This window comes from Mauremys reevesii, linkage group 14 (genome assembly GCF_016161935.1).
Source record: "Mauremys reevesii isolate NIE-2019 linkage group 14, ASM1616193v1, whole genome shotgun sequence".
Taxonomy (NCBI): domain Eukaryota; kingdom Metazoa; phylum Chordata; order Testudines; family Geoemydidae; genus Mauremys; species Mauremys reevesii.
In genome coordinates, this window is record NC_052636.1 from 21,162,167 (window position 1) to 21,187,460 (window position 25,294).

General features: G+C 47.5%; 1 protein-coding gene across 1 annotated transcript in view; it reads left to right on the forward strand.

Annotated features, from left to right (window-relative positions):
- Positions 1-1,460: 1,460 nt before the first annotated feature.
- Positions 1,461-25,294, forward strand: part of LOC120381556 (zinc finger protein 3-like) — a gene marked incomplete at its 3' end in the record, with an annotated part of 49,769 nt that continues 25,935 nt past the window's right edge. Inside the window, exons 1-3 of the mRNA XM_039499728.1 lie at positions 1,461-1,466; positions 19,417-19,532; positions 19,782-19,917. Of these exons, the coding sequence (XP_039355662.1) occupies positions 1,461-1,466; positions 19,417-19,532; positions 19,782-19,917 (258 nt within the window). The remainder of the gene's footprint in view (positions 1,467-19,416; positions 19,533-19,781; positions 19,918-25,294) is intronic.

Sequence of the window (25,294 nt, forward strand, 5' to 3'; positions counted from 1 at the left end):
GAACCGCTGCACCCTCTAACCCTCAAGCTGGCCCGGCCCTTCTGTCACGGAGTGTGGGGGAGTCCGGTCCTGCACCCCTCTGCCTGGGACTCTGTGACTCTCAGCCAGCCAGTAAAACAGAAGGTTTATTGGAAAACAGGAAGGCAGGTTACAGCAGAACTTGGAGGCACAGCCAGGACCCCTCAATCAAGCCCCTCTGGGGTCCAGGAAGCTTTGTCCCCTAAATTCCAACCACCCTGCCCAAAACCGAAACTAAACTCCCCTCCCTCCAGCTGGACCCTTCCTTTGTCCACCTTCCCAGGCAAAGGTGTTGACACCCCTACCTGCTCCCTGGCTCAGGTTACAGGCTGAGCACTTGTCTCTCACCTAAAGTAATCCCCGGCTCTCCCATCCCCCACACAGACAGCCCCTACTCCATCACAGCTCTCCCCCTTTGAGACTGAACTGAGCGGGTCACTGCCCAGTGACCTGAGGAAGTTCAGGGCCCCCTCTCCGGGACAACGCTTCCGCTATCAGGTTGGCACTTCCCTTCACATGGACCCACGTCCATGTCATAGTCCTGCAGGAGCAGGCTCCACCTCAGGAGCTTGGCGATGGCTCCTTTCATCTGGTGCAGCCAGGTCGGGGGAGAGTGGTCGGTGTACACGGTGAAGTGTCGCCCAAAGAGATAGGGCTCTAGTTTCTTAAGGGCCCACACCATGGACAGGCATTCCTTCTCGATGGCCGCGTAGTTCTGCTCCCGGGGTAGCAACTTCTTGCTCAGGTACACGATAGGGTGTCTCTCCCCCTTTTCATTCTCCTGCATTAACACCGCCCCCAGTCCCGTGTCTGAGGCGTCGGTGAACACCATAAAGGGTTTGTCAAAATCTGGGTTTGCCAGAACTGGGCCACTGAGCAGAGCCTCCTTCAGTGCCCGGAGAGCCTGCTGGCACTGCTCGGTCCAGACCACCTTGTCTGGCTTCCTTCTTGCACAGCTCAGTGATGGGGCGGCTAAAGTGGGGCACGAACCTATGATAGTACCCCGCCATCCCGATAAAGGCCTGGACCTGCTTTTTGGTTTGGGGAGCGGGCCAGTCTCTGATTACTTCCACCTTGGCTGGTTCTGGCTTTAGGCAGCCGCTCCCACCTGATGGCCCAGGTAAGATACTTCAGCCATCCCCACCTTGCACTTCTCAGCCCTTACGGTTAACCCAGCCTCTCGGAGTCGGTCCAGCACTCGTCTAACCTGTGACACGTGGTTCTCCCAGGTCTGGCTGAAGACGCAGATGTCGTCAATATATGCCACGGCAAAACTCTCCATCCCCCTCAGCTGATCCACCAGGTGCTGGAAGGTAGCTGGCGCTCCCTTGAGGCCGAAGGGCAGGGTCAGAAACTCGTAGAGCCCCAGAGGGGTGATAAAGGCCGATTTCAGCCTGGCATCTGCGTCCAGCGGCACTTGCCAGTAGCCCTTTGTAAGATCCATGGCGGTGAGGTACTGAGCGCCTCCCAGCTTGACTAGGAGCTCGTCAGGCCTGGGCATGGGGTAGGCATCAGATATGGTGATGGCATTGAGTTTTCGATAGTCCGCACAGAACCGGATCGACCCATTCCTTTTTGGGGACCAGCACCACCGGCGAGGCCCAAGGGCTGGAAGACGGCTGGATCACCCCCAAAGCCAGCATGTCCCTGACCTCTCTTTGTAGGTCCTGGGCAGTTTTCCCAGTGACCCGAAAAGGGGAACATCTTATAGGGGGATGTGACCCAGTCTCCACCCGTTGGACAGTTAAATTAGTGCGTCCAGGCTGGTTGGAAAACAGCTGTCGGTATAGCTGCAGCACCCCTCTGATCTCAGCATGCTGGGCCAGGGTCAGCTGATCAGAGAGGGGAATTGCCTCCCGGTGGGGAACCAGCTTTTGTCCCAGGGAATAGATCCACTAAAGGGTCATCTCCCTGCTCCTCCCAATGTCCACACACGGCCAACACCACATTCCCCCTGTCATAGTATGGCTTCATCATATTCACATGGTACACCCAGCGGTGGTGCGCCCGGTTCAACAGCTCCACCACATAGTTTACCTCATTTAGTTGCTTGACAACCTTGAAGGGCCCTTCCCAGGCAGCCTGGAGTTTGTTTTTCCTCATGGGGATGAGAACCATCACTTGATCCCCAGTGGCGAAGGCACGGTCCCACGCCGTGCGATCATACCAGACCTTCTGCTTCCTCTGGGCTCTGGCCAGATTCTCCCTGGCCAGGCCCATGAGCTCGGCCAGTCTTTCCCGGAAGGTCAGGACATACTCCACCACTGACTCTCCATCGGGAGCGGCCTTCCCCTCCCATTCGTCTCTCATCAGGTCCAGGGGCCCCCTCACCCGCCTTCCATATAACAGTTTGAAAGGCGAGAACCCAGTAGATTCCTGGGGTACCTCCCTGTACGCGAACAGCAGGTGAGGTAAGTACTTGTCCCAGTCCTGTGGGTGCTGGTGCATAAAGGTTTTTAGCATCATCTTTAGCGTCCCATTGAACCTTTCCACCAGCCCGTTGGTCTGGGGGTGATACGCTGAGGCCCAGTTGTGCCGGACCCCACATTTCTCCCACAAGCACCGGAGCAGGGCTGACATGAAGTTGGACCCCTGGTCCGTTAAGATTTCCTTGGGGAACCCCACCCGGCTGAAAATGGTCAGCAGCGCATCTGTCACGGTGTCGGCTTTGATACAGGACAAGGCCACCGCCTCAGGATAGCGAGTGGCGAAGTCTACTACCACCAGAATGTATTTCTTCCCCGACCGGGTCGGCTTGCTGAGAGGTCCCACTATGTCCATGGCCACCTTCTGGAAAGGTTCTTCTATGAAGGGTAAAGGCCTCAAAGCTGCTTTCCCCTTGTCTCGGGCCTTCCCCACCCGCTGGCAGGGGTCACAGGATCGGCAGTACTGTCGGACATGGGTAAAGACCCCAGGCCAGTAAAAGTTCTGTCGCAGCCTCTGCCTGGTGCGTTGAATTCCCTGGTGCCCTGCGAGGGGGATGTCATGGGCCAGGTACAGCAGCTTGTGGCGAAACTTCTGGGGAACCACCAGCTGCCTCCTGATCCCCCATGACTCTACTTCCCCTGGGGGAGCCCATTCTCGGTACAGGAACCCCTTCTCCCACAGGAACCTCTCCTTGCACCCTCTCCTCATGGTCTGTACCGCACTGAGGTTAGCCCGTTCCCTGGGCTTCCGCAAGGAGGGATCCTTCTGCAACTCGGCCTGGAACTCAGCAGCTGGGACAGGGATGGGGACCTGTTCTCTCGCTGGCTGGGTCATGACCAGGGCACCCAGGGCGTTGCTGGGCCAGACCTCCAGGTCCCCCACCATTAACCCCTCCGTGGGCAAATATGGGTGTACCCACTTGGCCCCCCACTTCAGGTGTACCCTCGCCATGGGCACCTTGAATGGGGTCCCGCTCACACCCATCAGGTTCAAGTAGGTGTCGGGCACCATCCGATCTGAGGCCACCACCTCGGGCCGGGCCAGCGTCACCTCTGCGCCCGTGTCCCAGTACCCAGTGACCTTTCTCCCATCTGCCTCCAGGGAAACAAGGCACTCGCTCCGCAGGGACAGCCCTGCCCCCACCCTGTAAACCAAAAACTCGGAGCCTGGAGCATCCAGCCCCCCAGGAGGAGCTGACCTGGGGCCCTCCTCCCTCCTTCGCCGGTGGTATGCGGCCAGTCCCCCTTTCCTGGGAACGCTGCCCCTCGTCCAGCTGGGTCTCTACCAAGTTAATCCGGTGTGAGGTCTGTCTGCTCAGTCTGTCCTTGAGCCTGGGGCACTGGGATCGTATGTGGCCTCTCTGGCCGCATTGATAGCAGCTCATGTCCCGTTGGTCCCCTCGAACTGGTTGGTTGTCCCTAACGCTGGGCGTTCCCCTTGGGAGGGGGTTCTCCCGATTCCCCCTTTGGGAGGTCCCAGGATGACTCTCTCTCTGCATCGCAGCGGGCCTGTTCCTTTGGGACTCCTCCCTGCCACCCCCCAACCGGCTCTTCACAAAGTCATCGGCCAGCCACCCTGCATGTCGCGGGTTCTCCGGCTTTTGGTCCCTCAACCACAGCCTCAGGTCGGATGGGCACCGCTCATACAGTTGCTCCAGTACCAGCAGTTTAATCACGTCCCCCTTCGTCTGGGCCCCATCTGCCCACTTGCTGGCGTACCCCTCCATGCGGACGGCTAGTTGCAGATAGGAGACCTTAGGGGTTTGATACTGACTCCGGAACCTTTCCTGGTACATTTCAGGAGTCAGCCCAAACTCGCGCAGCAGGGCCTGCTTGAATAGTTCGTAGTTCCCTTTCTCCTCCTCTCCCATCTGGCAGTACAGTGCCACGGCCTTGGGGTCCAGTAAGGGGGTGAGAACCCGGAGCCTGTCTGCAGGATCTACCTGGTGCAGCTCGCAGGCCATCTCAAAGGCATCCAGGAAGTCATCCATGTCCTCCCCCTCCTTACGCTGGACCAGGATGCATTTATCAAAGCTCTGCTCAGTCCTGGGCCCCCCCTCACTCACCACAGCCGGGGGCTCACTGCCCCTCAGCCTCACCAGTTCCAGCTCATGATGATGCTGTCTCTCTTTCTCCTCCCGGTCATGGTCTCTCTGTCTCTCCTCATGGTCTCGCTGTCTCGCTTTCTCCTCCAGGTCATGTTCTCTCTGTTTCTCATGATCCTCCAGCTGTCTCAGTTTTAGCTCCTTCTCCCATTCCAGCCGCTTCCGCTCCACGGATGCCGAACGTCTCCGGGACGATCCCCTGCTGGGGGGTGAGCTTCACCGGGAGGATCCCCTGCTGGCCGCGGGGGTCACAGTGCCCTGGGTATTCACTGGGATCCTCCCCGCCCTTCCCCTAGGCATAGGAAGGGGGGGTCTCGGGAAGCCCTCAGCTGCCAGCTGACCACTCCCAGCTGGGACAGACACTGGGGCCTGCGCTGCATCTGCCAGGCTGCTTCCCTCAGACACAGGGATCAGTTCATTCAAGCGGTCTCCCTCCTCTAGCTGGGCAATCAGCTGGTCTTTGGTGAGCCTCCCTCTGCGCAGCCCCCTCTGCTTCCACAGCTCCACCAGGTCACACTTAAGCTGCTTGGCATACATCTTCCTGCTCACCGCTCCCCACGGATTCCAGGGAGACCCCTAGTGCACCAGCCCTTCTTAAGGTCACCACCTTTCTGCCAGGGTCGATCCGCAGACTCCTCCGCCCCTGGGACCGCTCGCTGCAATCCCCCGGGGGACCCTGTTACTGCAAATTCCTTCTCTCTGGTCACACACTCCCAAGGGTTAATTACCCCTAAAATTGTCCCTTTCTTTTACTGCTCCCCAGTCACTTACTGCAGGAAGCGCCGTCCACGGGGTGCAGTAAATCCCACCGCTACCACCAGTTCTCACGGGTGTGGGAGTCTGGTCCTGTACCCCACTTCCTGGGACTCACAGTGACTCTCAGCCAGCCAGTAAAACAGAAGGTTTATTGGAAAACAGGAATGCAGGTTACAGCAGAGCTTGGAGGCACAGCCAGGACCCCTCAATCAAGCGCCTGTGGGGTCCAGGAAGCTTTGTCCCCTAAATTCCAACCACCCAGCCCAAAACCGAAACTAAACTCCCCTCCCTCCAGCCGGCCCCTTCCTTTGTCCACCTTCCTGGGCAAAGGTGCTGACACCCCTCCCTGCTCCCTGGCTCAGGTTACAGGCTGAGCACTTGTCTCTCACCTAAAGTAATCCCCGGCTCTCCCATCTCCCACACAGACAGCCCCTACTCCATTACACCTTCTCACACTGCTTTGCTGGAGATTCAGCCAGCCTCTCCAGGCCCTGTTATCACCCAACACGACAGCAGGTGGCGCCATACACCCAACTAAGCCACCTGAGTGCTTTACCTAAGCCACTCAAGGAGAGAGAGAAGACAACAGCCAATTTCCCAGCAATAAGTGTTAGCAAACAGATCAAAGCAGATGACTTAGCAAATAACCAAAAACTCAAAAAAGCCTGACATACTAGATGGATAGAATTTGAATTAGCAATTTCTCACCCTGACTGATGATAGAAGCAGTCCCCCAAGTTTCCATACACAAGCTAGAAATCCCTTTACCCTGGGACCAACACATCCCCCAGTTCAGTCTTTGTTCCTCAGGTGTTTCCAGGAGTTCTTTTGTGTGCGGAATGAGGCCAAGAGATGATGTCACACCCACCTTATGTAGCTTTTCCATATGGCGGGACCCCTTTGTTCCAAACTCAGTTCCCAGTCCAGTTTGTGGAAAAATACAGGTACCAAAATGGAGTTTAGTGTCATATGGTCTGGTCACATGCACTAGCATGTCCTGCTGAGTCATAGTAACCATGACTCATAGGCTGGCTGAAACATTCACAAGAAGGCTAATGTTGAAGAAAAACTTAGTTCTCGCTTTTGTTTGGGTGCAGCAAAATTAAATACTTTATTATTTCTCCAGTAATTACAATGGAGGGAGAGAGTGCCATAGGACACAGGGTCCTGGACAGGTCTCTCAACTGGTAAACAATTACAGCAAGCCTTTATACCTTTTACAGACAATTTCTAGCAATAATACAGACAGTAAAAAGCAACAAATACATTTTGTTTATACATAAGCTTTTCTGCTATCTCACTAGAAAAACAAGACTGCAAGACTGCACATTGCAAGGTCGTAATAACTTTCACACAATTCACTCTGTCTTACATTATCTTGCTTCCTCACGTCACCAGGGTCACAGTTAACCTAACTCATGCTAACTAACATTCATTAAGATCTCTTCAAAACCTTGTTAATTATTTACTGGCTTCCACACTCCCCCCTTTTGTACTTCTAGTACAACAAACAATTTCAAATCTCAATTCGCATGAAACTATGGACTTCAGATTCTACAGCAAACATGTCAACCGTCATGGGACGTAATGACAATGCATGATTAGCATGAACATGAAAGGTATTGCTATTCTTACGTTATTTACAACAACAACAACAATAATATAATCCTAAATTAACTCTCAACACTACAAACAATAACAATCCCATAGGAATAATATAATATAATGGGGCTGTTGTACAATTGCAAACACAAAGCACAAAACATCATACCTAGTACATAAAGTAAACACTCTATAAGCTGTATGAAAGGCATTCCTTCCAGCTTGATATATATTCTAAAGCATGGGAATTTGCCCTTGCAATTCAGAGATTCTTTGAACCTTTGGTAACAATGAAAGCAAATTTTAAAACCGATCAGGTATTATTCTAGTCCAATCAAAATATACCTAAAATCTAAGAGCTACTTGCAATATTCTATCTGCTTTCTATCTGCAGGCCAGTAAATGATATAATTGCCTGCAGCAGTGGTAAGATCAATATGTATATCTTGTAAAGTGGTGGCATTAACGCACACACAGCTATCATTAGGTTGAAAAAATGGGTGTCCCGTCAGAATGGTTCCTTGACCTCCACCCTCTCAACAAATATTGTCATAAACAGTGACAACTTCCCCTAGCTTCAGTTTATAGATACACTGAGCTGTGGTGGTTCTAACGGCCAAAATGTCCATTGACTCTCTATTCTTATCCAAAATGTCAGGTGTCATTCTAGGGGTACTGTCTAGAAATCAGTTGGAGATACCAGGTGGTCTAATTTCCCCAGATGTCTCGGTAAACAATTCAGTTCCACATGCATCCTCCCCATGGACCCAGCAGGATTCGGTATGTGGGAGCCCACACCCACCCTAACCGGTCCATATGCTTGGAAGGAGCACTGTGAATGTCCACACTTCCATCCAGAAAGTGTCCAAGTATGTCTTCATGACCACAGATCAGATGGTACTCCTGACGTGTCTGGAAGGGCAGTGGGCCAAGTCTAGTCCAGATCCCACTGCAATGCCTTCCCAGCCTCGGTGATATTCAATACCATCTCTGTCAGTAACTTCTGGGTCATAGAACTAAGGGTGGAAATGACATGTAACTCACCAACTCCAGCCTGTACTGAAGATAGCTGAGCTTCAAAAATAAGACTAGTGGCCTTTTCTAGTTGCCCCAATTTCTTATCATGTTCTTGGCCTGGAAGAGTAGTCCAAATGGCTACTACACTATTGGCTCCAGCCCACAGGGATCTGGTCAATTCCCGTTTTGTCCAGAGGAAATAACCCATGCCTTTTGTTGTGCTAATCTAATGGCAGCCCCTTGTGAGCAATCTGGGTATGTAGAAAACTGGATAAGGGCAATGTCAGTTAAAATCCAATAAGGGAGGGCAATACATACTGAAGGATTTATCCAGAACACAGGGCGCAGCCTGTAGAATAAACCCCAAAATCCAATTAATACCACAGTCCCAAGCATGGGTCCCACAAATTTCTTCCTGCCAGTATGTAATTCTTTGTTTCTTCACCAGGGTCAGTTCTCAATGTCCTTTTCAGTCAGGAATTCCTGGACTTTGGCAATGTCAGTGGAGTGAGTGCTTCTTCTCCTTTCCCAAAACAATCAAGGTTTAGCATCCTACAGGAGAGGTTGCCAGCACATATCACCCTGTAATAGCTGTGCTTTTTCTAGAAAAGTCTAAAGGCACAGTTGGTCTGTCAGTGGACAAGGGAGCTTTTTCCCTGCTGTCCAGAAGCACAGTAGAACTAGAAGAAAGAATAGGCTAATCATCAATAGGAAAATTCTTCTGATGTGGAGGGGTCTTTTTGCAGTGAGAATCCTGGGTCCAAGCAGTCAGTCTGTGGCACTTCACAGCGGTGTTGGTAGTCAGCAGGACTTGGAAAGGGCCTTTCCAGCATGGAGCCAAGGCAGTCTTTTGCTGATGGATCTTTATGTAGACCCAGGCTCCTGGTTCCAACGAGTGGCAAGGTTGCACAGGATCCTATGGTAGTGCTTCCATCACCTGTGTATCAAAAGACTTAACACATTTCATTAGTGCCTGACAATATTTAAGCATTATGTTATCCAGCAAATGAATGTCCATCTGAGCTGGGGTTAGTGGGGGTGCAGTTGGTAGTCAGCATTGGGTGTCCTGTCAAATTTCATGAGGGCTGAGTCCAGTCGTTCGATTGGGAATGGTTCTCATACACATCAGTGTCAAAGGAAGGGCATCTGGCCACTTTAAGTGTGTCTCAGCACAAATCCTGGCCAGTTTACTTTTTGTAAGTCCCGTTCCGGCGTTCCACTGTCCCAGCAGACTGTGGGTGGTGAGGGCAGTGAGTTGCACATAACTCCTTTACAATCTGTCCAGTAAAAATGAATTCCACGACCACTGTTGATACCCACAGGGATGGCAAAACGTGGCACAAAATCTTTAAGCAAAATGTCACAACAGTCCTGACACCTGCTTTCCTGCTGGGAAAAGCTTTAACCCAAGTGGTAAATACATCAACTAAAACAAATACATATCCATAACCACAACATGTAGACATCGAAATAAAATCAGTCTGAATATTTACAAAAGGTCCCCAAGGAGGAGAGTGGGCTGGCCGCTGCACACCAATCTCGTGTAACTGCAGCAAACATTCCCCCCCCCCCTTCCCTTGGTAGGCAGCCAAGCGGTGTCCTTGACTGGGGCCAGCGCATGTTAGCCATTCTCTGGTTGTTTTTTCCATTTAACCTACAAAGGAAACTTTTACTCTTCAATTATACACCTTTTTCATACCATGAACACATAAACAGTACTGTTATACAGTACAGAAGTATTATCATTCAATGTATGCCACATATACCCTTTCACTAAAATAACCTTATTACAGAACTTTGGAAGAACAAGCCAGGACAAGCACACCCACTTTGAGAAGTTCACTTAATATAACTTCTAGTCCAATAGCTATCCACCATCCCCAGCCCTCTGGCTAAAAGTCTGAGGTAGCCAGAAGGATCCCTTGTACAATATGGGGAGTGGGTTAACTTTCCATGTCCTTGCTTCCAAAGACTGTCAGTATGCAAATTTTAACAACAAGTCTCAATTAAAAGATTTGGCCAATGTAGTTTCTTTCTCTTACCGAAGAAAATGTATTAGACTTTAGTATATCACATTTTCTGATGTAACTAAACACTTTGTATTCTAAGTTGAACAAAACAAGTATCTGCATTGCAATGCAACATTTTCGCTTGATGTCAAATCAGACCATCTCATGAAAATATTAAACACAACAATTCTGGCCACGAAAAAAAAACACAACAAGACAGAACGTAGAACACACAACATAATTTTTTACTGTGCCAGTAAATCAAGGTACGTTGAATGCTGTGTAGCTGGCATTAATGTTCTTTAATTATCTAAAAGACAAAAACAGAGGTCCACGCCTTCGGGGCAGTTAAATACTTAAAATATACAAATACTCTTGTTAATTCTAGGCAAAACAGAGGAATTACCCCATATTTTCTCGTATGTGCTTCTTAGACAGCCCTAATTCAGCGGCCTCTACCTTATCAGTTAGTTAATTTGCATTAACACAGATGCTCTCCGGCTTGCTTTTTTTTTCTTTTAACTCCTGCTTTTAAACACTGAAAGAAAACATCACCACTTATAGTGCCTGTAGGGCCTAATAAAATGTCATTACATAGCACTGTATACATTCTTCAACTGATTTAACAAAATTGTTCATAGCCAAATGATTGCAATCTAATAAGTTCTTTGCCTGAATTCATTCACAAACATGTCAAAGACACCAAAAAACTGTTCTCTTTAGCTTTTTCACAAAGTTCAACTGCTGTTCCCCCCAGCAAACACAGAGTCAATTTTTCATTTTCCCTTAAAAATCAATTGCGTTTTTCCTTCCAACAGCCACTTTACCAATGCAAATCACCATTCCAAATATCTTTCTGAGTATTTGAAATCCTCATGCTTATATTTACTTACTCCTTCTTTCCACTACACCCTCAAAAGTTTCCAACCTGTTTTCCAATCACTCTGTCTGTTGCCCTCCCGCTTGGGCCCGATCCGTTTTTCCTCGCTGAATCGTCCCGTCCATGGACACTAGCTTGTTCCACAACCAGTTCTTAGCTAGGAGGGTGGGCTACTCAACTAGCCCAAAATATTGTCCCCAAAATATTTCTACTCACAAGACTACCTGAGTCCTCCCTAGTAAGGCTTGCCACCTGGGCAAAAATACATGGCCATTTACTGAACACATAATCCAAACCCCTTTGGGGTCTACCCAGAGACCCACCCATTTGTCTGCTGACACTTAAACAGAAAAGAAAATTACACAGAGAGCAAAGAAAATTACAGTCTAAGCCAAACTTTTCTACTTCTATTATATTGTCCGCTACGGGGGGGCGGGACTGTAAAAATCTCAGGACAACCTCAGAGCTTCATCGCACACATGGCTTCCACCCTGAGGAATTACGAACGAGAAGTTCAGTTCCGCTCACACACCTAACGCCCAAATGAACAGAGCAGAAAAACATCAGTAACCGGTTAAACAAAACAGAGCCAAAGCTAAATAGTGCACCAAAACCAAATAGTGTTTCCTTATTCTATTAGAGCTCACCTATAATCATGCTATTCTTAACACAAAACACCAACAGTACCAAACAAAGCAAACATAAACTAACAAGGGTAAAACAGATAGATGGTGTAAATTCTGCAATTGCTCACCAAACTGTGACAAATTCCTGTTACTGATTTATCCCTCATGTCAGGTGATCAGACTGACAGAGCATATAATCAAATTTTAAAGCTTCATTAAAATAATAAAACAACAATGGAGAGTGTTGGGAATGCTCCCACATCACTCAGGAAAAATATGAATGCCCCAAGCCTTAAACCACTTTAATACTCACACATGTCTCACTGGGAAGTTAAGCTTTGCAAATATAATTCCAATTCTGTAACTCCTGCTGTTGGTTTGCCTCAGTTTCTATTTTCCACAAGCAGCTGGGGCTGAAAGCAGTTTTTCTTTGCACTTAGCATAGTCCGCACTAATTCATGACCTTGAAGACAAAACAACTTCTCCTTTATCTCAGGGCTAAGCCGAATTTCAAATTAACCCGTTCCTAGACAAATTGCTCACACTGTGACAGAGGTTTTTCTTTGTGATTAAAGCTCCACTGAGATATATGATCTTATCTAAATTGAAGGTACCTTCTAATGGGCATTGTTTAAATGAATTTTCACGCGTATACAGATTCCAATCATTTAAATACCTGCAGGTTTTAGGACCATAATGTACGTACATGTAATATGCTGGGGTACCCTTAGGGGGTGAGGTGGAATATTTAGACTGTCCCTTACCCATTTTCCACTTACACACACAGAGAGGGTGTCCTGTCCGTGCTAGCGGCTCAAAAACCAAGGAGATGATCAGACTGTCAGTAGCCCACACGGAAGGGAAAGGGGAGGGAAGATGGGTTCACACACCCCTAGACCCAGGCAGCTTCCTCGCCGGACTATGCCAGGCTGAGTCAGCCCACCGTGGGTCGGATCTCCTAAAGATCCACTAGTTACTGGGCTAGCCCGATAACAGCCACTCACACTGGTGTACACACACACACACCAAGGCCTCTTTTTCTTCCTTTTTCTTTTTCTTTTTAACCCTTTTTCAACCTTTTTATCTCTCTTTTTTTTTTTTTAAACCATGATGCATCTTTACCTGGTCCGGACCAATACCATGAGGCGGTATGACAACCCCTCTTGAGGCGGTAAAAACCCCTCAGCACCGGTGCATTCTAATGCATTTACCTATGCATTACCTTATGCATTACCTTATGCATTTCCTTGGCCAACTCAGCAGTTCCCAGTACTGCTATAAACTAACCTTATTGGGGCCTCTCCCCAATACCACTTTGCATCTGATCCTGCTGCACAGTCAATAAGTTCAGATGGCGTGAGCCCAACGGAGACAGACGTCCTCACGGAAAATCCTCCTCCGATACCCCAATAGAGATTTCAAAAGGTCTCATACCTCTCATGTGGCGCCATGGGGTTCGAAGGGGAATGATCCGTAGTAGTTGTCTGTGGGTCCGTGGGCGTTGCCATTCCGGACGAGCCCCCAAATTGTCGAAGAAAAACTTAGTTCTCGCTTTTTGTTTGGGTGCAGCAAAATTAAATACTTTATTATTTCTCCAGTAATTACAATGGAGGGAGAGAGTGCCATAGGACACAGGGTCCTGGACAGGTCTCTCAACTGGTAAACAATTACAGCAAGCCTTTATACCTTTTACAGACAATTTCTAGCAATAATACAGACAGTAAAAAGCAACAAATACATTTTGTTTATACATAAGCTTTTCTGCTATCTCACTAGAAAAACAAGACTGCAAGACTGCACATTGCAAGGTCGTAATAACTTTCACACAATTCACTCTGTCTTACATTATCTTGCTTCCTCACGTCACCAGGGTCACAGTTAACCTAACTCATGCTAACTAACATTCATTAAGATCTCTTCAAAACCTTGTTAATTATTTACTGGCTTCCACACTAAGCTCTTCCATGGTCCATTGTCTTTGTTGATGAGCCATGAACACTGTCTGGCTTCTTTGTTGTACCTGAAAGGCTCGTTGTGGCTGTTATCCAGAGTAAGTACATTTGAAATACAGATACAGAGTCAATATCCATAACTTCAGATACGAACATGATACATGCACACAAATAGGACAATCATATTCAGCAAATCATAACTTTTCCAATGACACTGAACATGATGCATCTTGCACAAAATGCATCATAATTATGTCCTAATCATTTGATAATCATACCACTATGCTGAATATGGGGTGTAGTGTCAGATAGGGCCTAATTTCAAGGCAAAGGTGTTGGGAATGGAACTTCCCCTCTTTGTGGAACAGGAAATAACCCTCTAGCCAGGGCTGGGAAAACTTCCCAGACTCCTAGTGCTGAACCCTGAACCTACTGACACTTCATTAGTTACCACCAACCCCGATCTTTGTGGTAACTGCAAATGTTATCGGTGATGATTTTATATTCTCTTCCAGGTCATTGATAAGAATGTTAAATAACACAGGGCCAAGAACCAATCCTTGTGGGACTCCCTAGAAAGAAATCTACTCAAGCATGGTTCCCCATTTACAATCATAGTTTTTAATCTATTTAATGTATGTTGTGTTTATTTTGTATCTTTCTAGTTTTCTAGTCAAAATGTTGTGCTGAACCAAGTCATACGCCTTACAGAAGTCTAGGTATATTACATCAATACTATTAGTTGCAACCAAACTTTTTTTATCTCATGCAATAAGGATATCCAGTTAGTTTGATTGGATCTGTTGTCTCTGAACCTTTAATTGATACTAATTATATTACCCTCCTTTCATTCTTTATTAATTAAATCCATATTCGCTGCTCCATTATCTTGACCAGTATCAGACTAACACTCTTGTAATTAGCTGGGTCATCTCTTTTACCGATTTTAAATATTGGCACAGCATTAGCTTTAGGCTAGTCTTCTGGAATTTCCACAGTGTTCCAAGTCCTAATTAAAATCACCATTAACAGTCCTCCACACTCCTCCACCAGGTCTTTCAAAACTCTTGAATACAAGTTATCTGGACCTGCTTATTTAAACATGTCTAACTGTAATAGCTGCTGTTTAACATCCTCGTGAGTTATTGTTGGGATGGAAAGACTGTCAGCGTCAACATCTTATATGACTTACATCATCTGTTTCTCTCCAAATCCAGGAGAGAAATATTTATTGAACACTTTTACCTCTTCTGCATTATTTTTGATAATTCTGCCATTTCCGTCTAGTAATTTATCACTACCATTGTTAGGATTAATATACTTTTCAAAACTTCCTTCTTATTTTCATTGATTGGTCATTGATTTCTGATAGCTTCCCTTATCAATTTTCTACAATTCTGACCTTCTAACTCAGGGTGAGCAACCTTTCAGAAGTCTTCATTTATTCACTCTAATTTAAGGTTTTGAGTGGGCCAGTAATACATTTTAACATTTTTAGAAGATCTTTCTCTGTCTATAATATATATAACTAAACTATTGTTGTATGTAAAGTAAATAAGGCTTTTAAAATGTTTAAGAAACTTCATTTAAAATTAAATTAAAATGCAGAGCCCCCCGGACTGGTGGCCAGGACCCGGGCATTGTGAGTGCCACTGAAAATCAGCTTGCGTGCTGCCTTCAGCACCCGTGCCATAGGTTGCCTACCCCTGTTCTAACTAATATTCTTTACTACTGACTTCCCTTTTCTTCCTTATATTTTATTTGGAGAGTGTTTCCTACCAGGGAGCCATTAGTAGGGTCCAGAGCCAGCCCCATCTCCTATATCAAACTCTGGCTAGTAGGTATGTGATAAATGTGATGACCCTGCCTCCATCTGTCAGCTGGGAGACGCAAAGGTTCTCTCATTCTACCCTCTGATGCTTCCTGGCTGCTCTAGGCAAGGTGAGGTGGGACTCTGTTAACATGTGCCTCCTGGAGCTTCCATTTACCTGGTGCTGCTGTTCCGTGAATAGTGGGATTGTGAGTGGGGCAGCAGGTACTGAGTGTTGGACTCTTGCTCTTTCAGGAGTTGGTGACTTTCGAGGAGGTGGCTGTGTATTTCACCAAGGGGGAATGGGCTCTGCTGGACCCTGTTCAGAGAGCCCTCTACAGGGATGTCATGCAGGAGAACTATGAGACGGTGACCTCGCTGGGTAAGGAGTCCTGTCTCCTGGGTTATTAGAAGCTGTGGGGTCTCTGAAGAACCTGAGTAGTAATAACTTTATACCTTTATTCATCATACAAGTTTTGACAAGTTTCCTTGCCCCCCCTTTTTTTGCCTTATCTCCCACCCACTAGTATCATTTTTGGACATGTGCCTTTTTGGTGCCATCAGACATTTTAAAATGGCATTGAATGTATCCTTATTGGCTACATTCATAACTGCATTAATAACTGTAGCTTTCATGCCTTTTTCTCATTTTAAGAGGAAAATATGCTGCCTGTAGAATTCTAAATTGAGTAAATAGGTGTGTGACCAATGCATGGCTTGTGTGACAGTCAGATGAGCTCCTCTTTTGATAGAAGAGAGTATAATGTTGTCATTCAGGAGCCCAAAGGTGAAAGGAGAACAGAGCCATGTGAGAGGAGGAGAAGAGGGGGAGTAGATAATTCTGTGGTGCCTGGACATGGGGAAGGTGTGTGCAGGGTTAGAGGTAAGATGGAGAAAGGAGAGATGAGGTTGTGAGAGACGAGGAGGGAACAGAAGATGCTCCCAAGGTGCCAGGAGGTGGTGCTGGCTGAAAGTAATGGGAAGAAGGGGAGGGGAGTGTGGGGGAGGGGCACCCAGGAAGTGGGGTGGGTGCATCAGTGGGAGGGAGGAGAGGTTTGGGGATCTAGAGCTGTTGGGGATCCCAGACCTTTAACCCCAAATCCCTACCGAAGCCTTGTTGCTTTAGAGCCTCCACTCCAGTTTTATTTCTGTTCAGTTTCACTTTATTATACATTTTTCCCAAATATTAATATTTTAACTCTTGACCTCCCTCTCCCTCATTACCCCCTCCCCATATAACCTCCCCATCTCTATGCACAGCGACCCCGGCCACCGATCCTGAGTCCTTGCTGCATCCTCCCTCCCAGAGCAGGGCCCCTACCCAGGCACAAATGGGCACTTTGTCGATGATGTCACAGGGTGGTATAGTCTGTACAATTTTTACACCTATAAGATTACATATTCCGAAGCCCTTCACGCCAGTCGGGCTTATCTCTATATGCCGATACAGTCTGTTCCCCAGTGTTTCCTTCCCAGCTCTGATGCCGCAGAGCCTGGTCTGTGTCCCTGTTCCCGTTCTCCCCCTAATCAACATTCAACATTCATGGGGCCTCATCTGGAGCACTGTGTCCAGTTTTGGGCCCAGCACTATAAGAAGGATGTGGAAAAATTGGAAAGCATCCAGCGGGGGGCAACAAAAATGGTTAGGGGACTGGAACACATGACTTCTGAGGAGAGGCTGAGGGAACTGGGATTGTTTAGCCTGCAGAAGAGAAGAATGAGGGGGGATTTAATAGCAGCCTTCAACTACCTGAAGGGGGGTTCCAAAGAGGATGGATCTAGACTGTTCTCAGTGGTAGCAGATGACAGAATAAAGAGTAATGATTTCAAGTTGCAATGGGGGAGGTTTAGGTTGGATATTAGGAAACACTATTTCACTAGGAGAGTGGTGAAGCCCTGGGATGGGTTCCTTGGGGAGGTGGTGGAATCTCCTTCCTTAGAGGTTTTTAAGGTCAGGCTTGACAAAGCCTTGGCTGGGATGATTTAGTTGGGGATTGGTCCTGCTTTGAGCAGGGGTGGGGCTAGATGACCTCCTGAGGTCCCTTCCAACCCTGATATTCTATGATTCCAATTTCCTTCCCCCCTCCTGTTTGACCCCATTTATAGAGTAATATTCTCAGCTATACCTTAACCAATCATTGTGCTGAAATTTAACTAAACAATTCTAACATATTGTGACATAATTCTCTAACCCAGGCGTCGGCCCCCTTTCAGAAGTGGTGTGCTGAGTCTTCATTTATTCACTCTAATTTAAGATTTCATGTGCCAATAATACATTTTAACGTTTTTAGAAAGTCTCTTTCTATAAGTCTATAATACATAATTAAACTATTGTATGTAAAGTCAGTAAGGTTTTTAAAATGTTTAAGAAGCTTCATTTAAAATTAAATTAATATGCAGAGCCTTCTGGACCGGTGGCCAGGACATGGGCAGTGTGAGTGCCACTGAAAATCAACTCGTGTGCCGCCATAGGTTGCCTACTCCTGCTCTAACCAATTATAAACCACTACCCTAATTAACTTACACCTGGCAACATTAATTATACAGGAGAGAAACAATTAGAGAACCAGACTGATTAACAATGTAAAAGTGGTGGCCATAAAGATAAAGCAATACAGAAATGAGGGTTTCACAACCACAACCATTGATAAGGGATTTCTTGCCAGACAGAATGCTATCAAATTAAGGTTTCTTTAACCATCTTAAGATCTGGACAGGATCGAGTTCCTAACAGCCCAATAGCACCTTATTTCAGTGTGACTGGTTTGGGATGTGAGGATATGACCCTTCGCTTCCCAGCTTATGGCTGCCCCTGCTGCTTAGCCAAAGGCCTTAGCCTAAGAACAAGGCCTCAGGCTATCCTAGTGAGAGAAGGCCCATTCACAGGCAGACTGTGATTTTGATTCTTTGTTTTCATACTCCTGTAACTAGCTAAGTGATAAAAATACGCCTAAGTTCTTAAAATATAGGCTTTGCAGGCAGGCCTGAATATCGCCATTCTAACAGAGGGTTCTACCCCTTTCCCCGTGCTGTGTCTGTCTTGTCTATTTAGACGGTAAATTCTTCAGAGCATGGGCCATCTACTATTCTGCATTTGTACTGTGCCTAGCACAATGGAGACACACTGTTAGTTGGTCCTTAAGCACTAGGTAATGCGTATGATTAATAATAATAATAACTCTCCTGCCACTTGGAGCCAAGGAAGCTGGCCTTGGGATGTTACTGCTTAAAAATGATCTGAGCTTAAAACCATGGACTATTCTTTGTGACAAGTATCCCACAAATTCCACCGACCTCCCTTGTTTTCTTTGTCTGGCATAGGGTTTCTAAATTCCAAACCTGATGTGGTCTCCCAGCTGGAACGAGGGGAAGAGCCGTGGGTCCTGGACCTCCAGGGTTCTGAGAAAGAAGTGCTTCCAAGAGCTGCCTGCACAGGTGAGGACTTGGTTAAAGCAAGTCAAAAACTGTCCGTGAATACAGAAAACATTCGGGATGCCCTACAAAGACCTTGTGAGCTCTCCAAGTTCAGGATTGTTCCCTGCAGATGTGGAATAATTAGGCAGATGTCACTCATGGCTTCCCACCTATCCTGACTAACAACTGGCAGCAGATCCCTACCTGATCCCACTTTCCCCTGCATGTTCTGGTAAAATGCAGACCAAAACTGATCCCTTCGTCTCTCCTCTGGGGAAAATCAGCTCCTGATAGGTTTGATCTCTCCTGCACATATTTTGGTTTGTTCATCCCTTTTAAAATTCCTGTCTTGAGATTTCCTTTCTCTCAGGCACAGGGAGTGACCTATGTCTGGATTCTCTCTGTCTCCCATCTGGCGATGGGATGGTGCGTGAGAATGAGGAGCAGAAACCGCAGCAGGAAGATGCTGAGCAAGGAGCACCACATGGGACGTTATCAGGAAGACCCAAAGGGAATGTTTCCAGGAGTTGTGCACTCCGAGAAACAGTAAAAGCCTCTGAGACTCAGCAGAGGCCAGAGGAGAACTTCAGTAGCCACTCAGACCTTATTACACATGAGAGAATCAACTTGGAAGAAACAAACTACACATGCCACGAGTGCGGAAAAGCTTCACTCAGCGCTCAAACCTTATCAGACATCAGAGAATCCACACAGAGAGACGCCCTACACGTGCGCTGAGTGCGGGAAAGGTGCAGTCTGCGCTCAAACCTTATCAGACATCAGAGAATCCACACTGGAGAGATGCCCTACACGTGCTCTGAGTGCGGGAAAAGCTTCAGTCAGTGCTCAAGCCTTATCACACATCAGAGAATCCACACCGGCGAGACGCCCTACACATGCGCTGAGTGCGGGAAAAGGTGCAGTCTGCGCTCAAACCTTATCACACATCAGAGAATCCACACAGGGGAGATGCCATACACGTGCTCTGAGTTCGAGATATGCTTCAGGCAGCGCTCAAACTTTATCAAACATCATAGAATCCACACAGGTGAGCAGCCCTACAGCTGCGCTGAGTGCGGGATAAGCTTCAGTTGGCGCTCAAACCTTATCAAACATCAGAGAATCCACACAGGAGACGCCCTACACGTGCGCTGAGTGCGGAAAAGCTTCAGTCTGCGCTCAAACCTTATCACACATCAGAGAATCCACACAGGAGAGAAGCCCTACACATGCGCTGAGTGCGGGAAATGCTTCATTCAGCGCTCACACCTTATCAGACATCAGAGAATCCACACAGGAGACGCCCTACACGTGCGCTGAGTGCGGGAGAAGCTTCAGTCGGCGCTCAAACCTTATCACACATCAGAGAATCCACACATGAGAGATACCTCCACATGCTCTGAGTGCGGGAAAAGTTTCATTGAGCACTCAGACTTTGTCAGACATCGTAGAATCCACAGTGGAGAGAGACCCTACACATGCTCTGCATTTGGGAAAAGCTTCAATCAGATGTCATTCCCTATTAGATATCAGAAAATCCAAATGGGAGAGAACTGTAAGAAATGCCTTTATTAGGGCTTCCTAAAGATTTGTTTTAAAAAAATCACATTTGCTAATTCCAATATAGTGATCTTTGCACCATCTTCACCGTGGTCTCTCAGCTCTGCCAGATGAGTTGTCTGCTTCTGCCTTTTGCAGCTCACCCTTCTTTGGGGTCAGTCCTGTGATCTTTTCTTTCAGCTCCTTTCCTTTTGACTTGTAGGAGCGTGTGTCCCTCCAGCCAGGAATTTCATCAGCTCCAGGTGGGGGAGAGAGGGTTGATGCCAACAAGCTACCCTGAGGCAAAAGTTACCTGTGCCTTACATCCACTAGGACTGTACATGGAATTGGGTGCTCAAGTTAGTGATGTTGGTGTAAAAGACAATTATAGTTGTAGAGCAGAAGCAGCCCAGGGAGTGAACCTAACAGACAATGATCAAGTGATCTCTCTCCTGCCATCCATCTCCACTCTCTGACAAACAGAGGCTAGGGACACCATTCCTTACCCATCCTGGCTAATAGCCATTAATGGACTTAACCTCCATGGATTTATCCAGTTCTCTTTTAAACCCTGTAATAGTCCTAGCCTTCACAACCTCTTCAGGCAAGGAGTTCCACAAGTTGACTGTGCGCTGTGTGAAGAAGAACTTCCTTTTATTTGTTTTAAACCAGCTGCCTATTAATTTCATTTGGTGGCCCCTAGTTCTTGTATTATGGGAGTAAGTAAATAACTTTTCCTTATCTACTTTCTCCACATCACTCATGATTTTATATACCTCTATCATATTCCCTCTTAGTCTCCTCTTTTCCAAGCTGAAAAGCCCTAGCCTCTTTAATCTCTCCTCATATGGGACCCGTTCCAAACCCCTAATCATTTTAATTGCCCTTCTCTGAACCTTTTCTAATGCCAGTATATCTTTTTTGAGATGAGACAACCACATCTGTACATAGTATTCAAGATGTGGGCATACCATGGAGTTATATAAGGGTAATAATATAGTCAGTCTTATTCTCTATCCCCTTTTAATGATTCCTAACATCCTGTTTGCTTTTTGACCACCTCTGCACACTGCGTGGGCATCTTCAGAGAACTATCCACCATGACTCCAAAATCTTTTTCCTGATTTGTTGTAGCTAAATCAGTCCCCATCATATTTTATGTATAATTGGAGTTATTTTTTCCAGTGTGCATTACTTTACATTTATCCACATTAAATTTCATTTGCCATTTTCTTGCCCAATCACTTAGTTTTGTGAGCTCTTTTTTAAGTTCTTCACAGTCTGCTTTGGTCTTAACTATCTTGAGCAGTTTAGAATCATCTGCAAACTTTGCCACCTCACTGTTTACCCCTTTCTCCAAATCATTTATGAATAAGATGAATAGGATTGGTCCTAGGACTGACCCTTGGGGAACACCACTAGTTACCCCTCTCCATTCTGAGAATTTACCATTAATTCCTACCCTTTGTTCCCTGTCTTCTAACCAGTTCTCAATCCTTGAAAGGACCTTCCCTTTTATCCCATGACAACTTAATTTATGTAAGAGCCTTTGGCGAGGGACCTTGTCAAAGGCTTTCTGGAAATCTAAGTACACTATGTCCACTGGATCCCCCTTGTCCACATGTTTGTTGACCTCCTCAAAGAACTCTAATAGATTAGTAAGACATGATTTCCCTTTACGGAAACCGTGTTGACTTTTGCCCAACAATTTATGTTCTTCTATGTGTCTGACAATTTTATTCTTTACTATTGTTTCAACTAATTTGCCCGGTACCGATGTTAGACTTACTGGTCTGTAATTGCTGGAATCACCTCTAGAGCCCTTTTTAAATATTGACGTTACATTAGCTAACTTCCAGTCATTGGGTACCGAAGCCAATTCAAAGGACAGGTTACAAACCATAGTTAATAGTTCCGCAACTTCACATTTGAGTTCTTTCAGAACTCTTGGGTGAATGCCATCTGGTCCTGGTGACTTGTTAATGTTGAGTTTATCAATTAATTCCAAAACCTCCTCTAGTGACACTTCAGTCTATGACAGTTCCTCAGATTTGTCACCTACAATTTGGCAATGTTTATGCTCCTTTCTAGGATTTGACTTCCACTTTTAAAGGAAGCCTTTTGCCTCTCACTGCTTCTTTTACATGGTTGTTAAGCCCCGGTGGCTCTTTTTTAGTTCTTTTACTGTGTTTCTTAAATTGGGGTATACATTTAAGTTGGGCCTCTATTATGGTGTCGTTAAAGTGTCCATGCAGCTTACAGGAATTTCACTTTCTTCTCTGAGTGCTGTCCCTGTGGGTGCTCCACTCTAGGTGACGGTGCGTCCCGGCGCTGTCGATCGGAGATTTTCGGTAGCAGTGCCTGGTTGGGGCGCATGCACCCAGATGGTATCTCCCGTCTAGTTGGAATCTTCCTGAGTGCGTCGCCCACACCCTCCTCAGTTCCTTCTCAACCGTCCTCGGCTGAAGACGGGACTCGGAGCAGTGCTGCCTTCTCTTCCCTGATCTCTGTAGGAAACATAGAAATAATTATTAATTATTTCTCAGTTGTTTCCCTTCCTTTAGTATAGTTACATAGTTAGTTACTTAGTTAAAAAAAAAAAAAAAAAAGAAACCCTCAGGCTTGTCTCCGATTGAGACACTTTCCTCGCCCATCTCCAATTAACAATGCCAGGAGCTTCGGGTTTCAAAAGATGCATCTCCTGTCAGGACTCCATGCCACGATCAGATGGTCACTCCCAGTGTGTGAAGTGCCTCGGGGACACCCACATCCCCGCAAAGTGCCAACACTGTGCGAGCCTCAAATCAAGAGCTCGTCGTGACAGGGATCTGCGGCTCAAGATCATCATGATGGAGAAATCCCTGCAGCCTCTGTCGGAGAAGGGAAAAGTGGAACCCGCTCCCACACGCTCCCCAGCCAGATCAGAACCGGTGGGGAGCGTCGCTTCACCTCCCTGGAGCGGAGGCACGAAGCGCAGAAGTCTCACAAACGAGACTCTAACAAGGGTAAGGGGTCTCCGGCGAGATCCCTACCCCCTGTGCTGACAGCAGGAAAGACAGCTGCCTCAGCCTCTTCGAATGCCTCAGCTACTGCTCTGACAGAGCTGAAAGGCAGGGACCAGACTTCCCGCGCTGGGAAGGCACTTACCCATTTGGTCCCCTCAGCGCCGCAAACGGCTGCGGCACGGACACCTCGCTCCTCTGCGGCACCCAGGCACGCTGCAACACCGGCACCACGTGCCTCGGCACCAGCAACAGCAGCGGTGCCAACAGCGCATTCGGCACCGACACCAAGAACAGCCGTGCTGCTTTCAGCCTGGTCAATTTCAGCGCTGAAAGCAGCCGCGATCCCGCCAGCGCGCTCTGCCTCAGCGACAAAAATAGCAGCGGTGCCGACAGCTCGATCAGCCTCGGCACCGAGAGCAGGGTCGGCACCCAGCCACTCTGCTACCCGTGCACTAGCAGCAGACCCCCTGCAGGGGGCGTCCAAGCACAATACAACAGGAGACTCTCTGTCACTCTCGCCTAGTAAACAGCTACAGCAGAGAGTAGACTTAGCTCAGCCTAGAGAGCAGGAACGACAGCTGCTCACTCAAAGTGACCTTTTAGTGCCACCTGAGCCTCACTCTCCACTCCTGGAAGCAGAGGACTCCTTCCTTGACCTGCCACTTTCTCCACCTGAAATGGCTTTCACCGACGGTGACCTTGAACTGCAACAGCAGGCAGAGTTCTCCCCTCCTGCTTCTCCTCCACAGGCACCTTTACCACCTCAGGTCACGGCTCAAGTTCAGCAGCCTCAGTTTCCCTATGCTGCCCCTCCGTGGGTGATGCCTGGGTTCTCCTACCCCATGCCTTGGCCGCAGTGGTACCCGTGGCAGAATCCTCCTATCAATCACCTTCCTTCGGTACCTCAGTCTCCTGCTCCATCCACTTCCAGGGTGCCTGAACCCCCTCCTGAACTGGGGAGCTATGCACCATATCCTGATTCGCCTAATCCTAACTCTCCATCAGCCGCAGATGAAGCCAGCCTCCCTCCACCTCCACAGATCGTGGACGACTGCAAACAGTTCCAAGAACTTTTTCGGAGGGTTGCGATCAGCCAGGATATTCCCTTAGAAGAGGTTCAGGAGAAGCAACACAAACTCCTTAAAATCCTTCAACCGTCTGCACCCTCGAAAATCGCGCTCCCTATAAATGAAGCACTCATGGAGCCAGCTGACACTCTCTGGCAAACCCCAGCTTCTCTGGTACCAACTTGCAAGAAGGCTGAGCGTAAATATTACGTTCCTGCAAAGGACGCAGACTTCCTATTCTCTCATCCACCACCGAACTCCCTTGTCATCGATGCAGTGACACAGAGGACCAAACATTCACAATATCGACCCACCCCTCAAGACAAAGACCTTAGACGCCTTGATGTCCTGGGTCGCAAGGTTTATACATCCTCTACACTACAGTTCAGGATTGCTAACTACTCTGCCCTCCTCGCCAGTTATGATTTCGATAATTACAATAAGCTTTTCAATTTGCCTCCTACATACCAGAGGACAGAAGAGCAGACTTCAAATCAATCCTGTCTGAGGGACAATTAATCTCCAGAACAGCCCTACAGGCATCTTTAGACACGGCAGACACAGCAGCCCGTACTACTGCAACTGCTGTGGTTATGCGCAGAACCTCATGGCTCTCTGCGTCCGGCATTCCTAAAGAACTCCAGACTAAAGTGGAGGATCTCCCATTTGACAAGGACAAACTTTTCTCCCAAAAAACTGACGAACTCCTCCATACGATGAAGGATTCCAGAGCGACACTGCGCACCCTGGGCATTCAACCATCTCTTCCCAGGAGACAGCGATACCAACCCTACCAAAGAACACGTCAGTATTATCGCCCTCAATCCAGACCGTACGACACAACTCAGAATCGTAATAGACCTCCCAAACGCAGACAAAATCAAAACCAAGCCACCGCCTTCCGTCCACAGGGCAATAAACAACAGTTTTGAAGCTTTGGTCGAGGGTCTGCACGACCACCCCCTGATTCCACCACTTACTTTCCCATTTGGCCACCGCCTCCAGTATTTCCAACATGCCTGGCAGCGGATCACACAGGACCGCTGGGTCCTCGAAATAGTTCAGACC